Source organism: Pteropus alecto, unplaced genomic scaffold (assembly GCF_000325575.1).
Source record: "Pteropus alecto unplaced genomic scaffold, ASM32557v1 scaffold7, whole genome shotgun sequence".
Classification (NCBI taxonomy): Eukaryota; Metazoa; Chordata; class Mammalia; order Chiroptera; family Pteropodidae; genus Pteropus; species Pteropus alecto.
In genome coordinates, this window is record NW_006494614.1 from 62289318 (window position 1) to 62291550 (window position 2233).

Genomic DNA, 2233 nt, shown 5'->3' on the forward strand with positions numbered 1-2233 from the left:
AGTACTTAGAGGGGACAGGTACTGAGAGACAATTGTAGAGACATCCACAGTTAAGTGAAGAAAACCGAGGTCCAGATCAACACATAAAGTGCGGTACTTTTCACTTTTTGAAAAGCCTTGTGTATGTGTGGACACGTTTCTGTGTGCGTGGGGCCAAGTGTCAGAAGGTTGCACTGCAAACCACTCCTGGCAGTTGCCTCTCTGGGAACTGGTGTCGGAGGGATTTTCTACATGAGCATATACGCTGCTGTGTGGTTTGGGGTGGGGCCTGAGGTCCTGCATTTTAGCAGGCTCCCAGGAGCTACTGCCACTGATTTGGGAACCCTACTCTGAGCGTGGGGGTAACCGAAAGGACCAGGGTTAGGGTTTGGGATTAAACTTGCATTCCATCCCTTCAGGAGACAGGGTTTGATGGGGATCCTGATGACTTTAGTTTTGCTCTTCCTGCCACGTCCTGGAAGACTCCTTGGGTTTCCTGCAGTCTGAGACCTGCAGCAGTTCCTGAATACAGCAGCCCTCTTGAAGCACGAGCCTGAGCTGACCCCAGGGGATGTGGGCCAGCACATCCCAGCTGCCCACCCTCACCTTCACAGGCCCGAGTTCTAGCCTAACAGGAACCCACGTGGAACCAAAGTGCCTCTGTAAATTGTCCTGTGGTTTCGAGACAGAGTTGGGCATCGTCCTCAGGTGTGGACCAACAGATTAATTGGAAAGAGCTGATAAAGCTCACTGAGAGCCTGGTGTGTTCCAGGCTTTCCACTCGCGTTTCATCTTTACACTGCCCCGTGCAACACCTGGTTTTATAGAAGAGGAAACTGAGGTTCAGGGAGGTGAAAAACCCGCCCAGCTCTCACCACGGACGAGTGTCACTTGTGCCCACCCCCAGGGGCGACTGCCTCTGAAGCCCACGCTTCCGAGCTCTGAAGCCCAATCCGGGAAAGTGCGAAATATTTACATCAGAAGCCAACTTCCAAGTTCACAGAGTATTGACTATGCCAAGGCCAGGATGAGGCTGATGCGAGGCGGTCTCTGGACGGAACTGGCTGGGTGATCTATTTATTGCATGTTTGCTGAGAACGTTTTCTGCTGGGGCGGGGGGCGGTTGGTTCTCTACGACTGGCTCATTCTATCTCGTTTGTCTTGGTGGGGAAGGTGGGGCACTTGCTATCTGTCTTGTTCCAAGTCTCTTGCCTCCCCGATCACCCTGTGAATCTGAGGTTAAAGGACTTGCCCAAGGTCACTCATAGGAAAAGAGGCAGAGTAGATATGTGAACCCAAGCATTCTGGCTCCAGACTGCCTTCCATTTTGAAAGACACCATAAAATTAGACAAAGAGTAAATTGCTTTTGCAGAAATTCAAGGATTCTAAGAAATCTGAGAAATTCTACTTACAGGCGTTGATCCTGCTTCTCTGTGCGCAGGGAAGCTGAGCACACCGTCGCTCCGGTGTTAGCCGACGACTTCGTAGGGTCCCCCACACCTGCTTGGTCAAAGTGGAGAAACCTGAGGACTTGGGACGGCTCCTGCCCAACATCGGGGTTCTTAGCATCTTGGATCTATTCCTCGTGGAGCCCAACAAAGAGGGCGATTTGTCCTACTATGTGTCCTCACTTTGATCGGGGCAACGGTGGAGTAGATTGGACCCACACTTTATTGTAAAAACTCACCCAAACCATGAGCCTGATGGTTAAATTTCAACCTATGCCCATCCCAGCTTTTAGGATGATACTCTGTTTGGCTTAAGAGGTGGGCGTGCTGGGATGAGTAGCCTTCACAGTGGCCGGGCCCCTGGGGTCACTGTGCTTTGCTCTGGTAAACAGCTGGGTGAACGAGCCAGGCAGGCAGGCCTGTTGTGAGTCCCATGCTGGGGAGCAGGTGAGGGCACACAGACAAGGGCGAAGTCCCTGCTCTTTAGTGTTGACCTCTAGTTTGGAGCCTTGTGGCTCTCTGGACTCAGACTACTCTAGACCAGGCACAAAACCATGCTGTGTGTCTGTATAGGGAGTGATAGGTTCAAAAGGGCAGGGATGGGAATCAGTCAAAGCTGCAGGGTGGGTGCGGCAGGTGAGCAGGTGACCTCCTTGCCTAGGGCTCCTGGAAAAGCAGCCATCCCCACTTTCCAGAAAACAGATATGATTTGATACAAATTCGTTCTGCCCTAAGTACGCGGTCTGGGTTGGCCCAGGACATTCCCAGGTTGCGGATCTTGTTTTCATATAAATATTAATAGTGC

General features: G+C 51.7%; 1 protein-coding gene across 1 annotated transcript in view; it reads right to left on the reverse strand.

The window, feature by feature from the left end:
- CA5A (carbonic anhydrase 5A) overlaps nt 1-1549 on the reverse strand; it is a 31038-nt gene extending 29489 nt beyond the window's left edge. Inside the window, exon 1 of the mRNA XM_006926746.3 lies at nt 1393-1549. Within this exon, the coding sequence (XP_006926808.1) occupies nt 1393-1549 (157 nt within the window). The remainder of the gene's footprint in view (nt 1-1392) is intronic.
- Between the last annotated feature and the right edge of the window lie 684 nt (nt 1550-2233).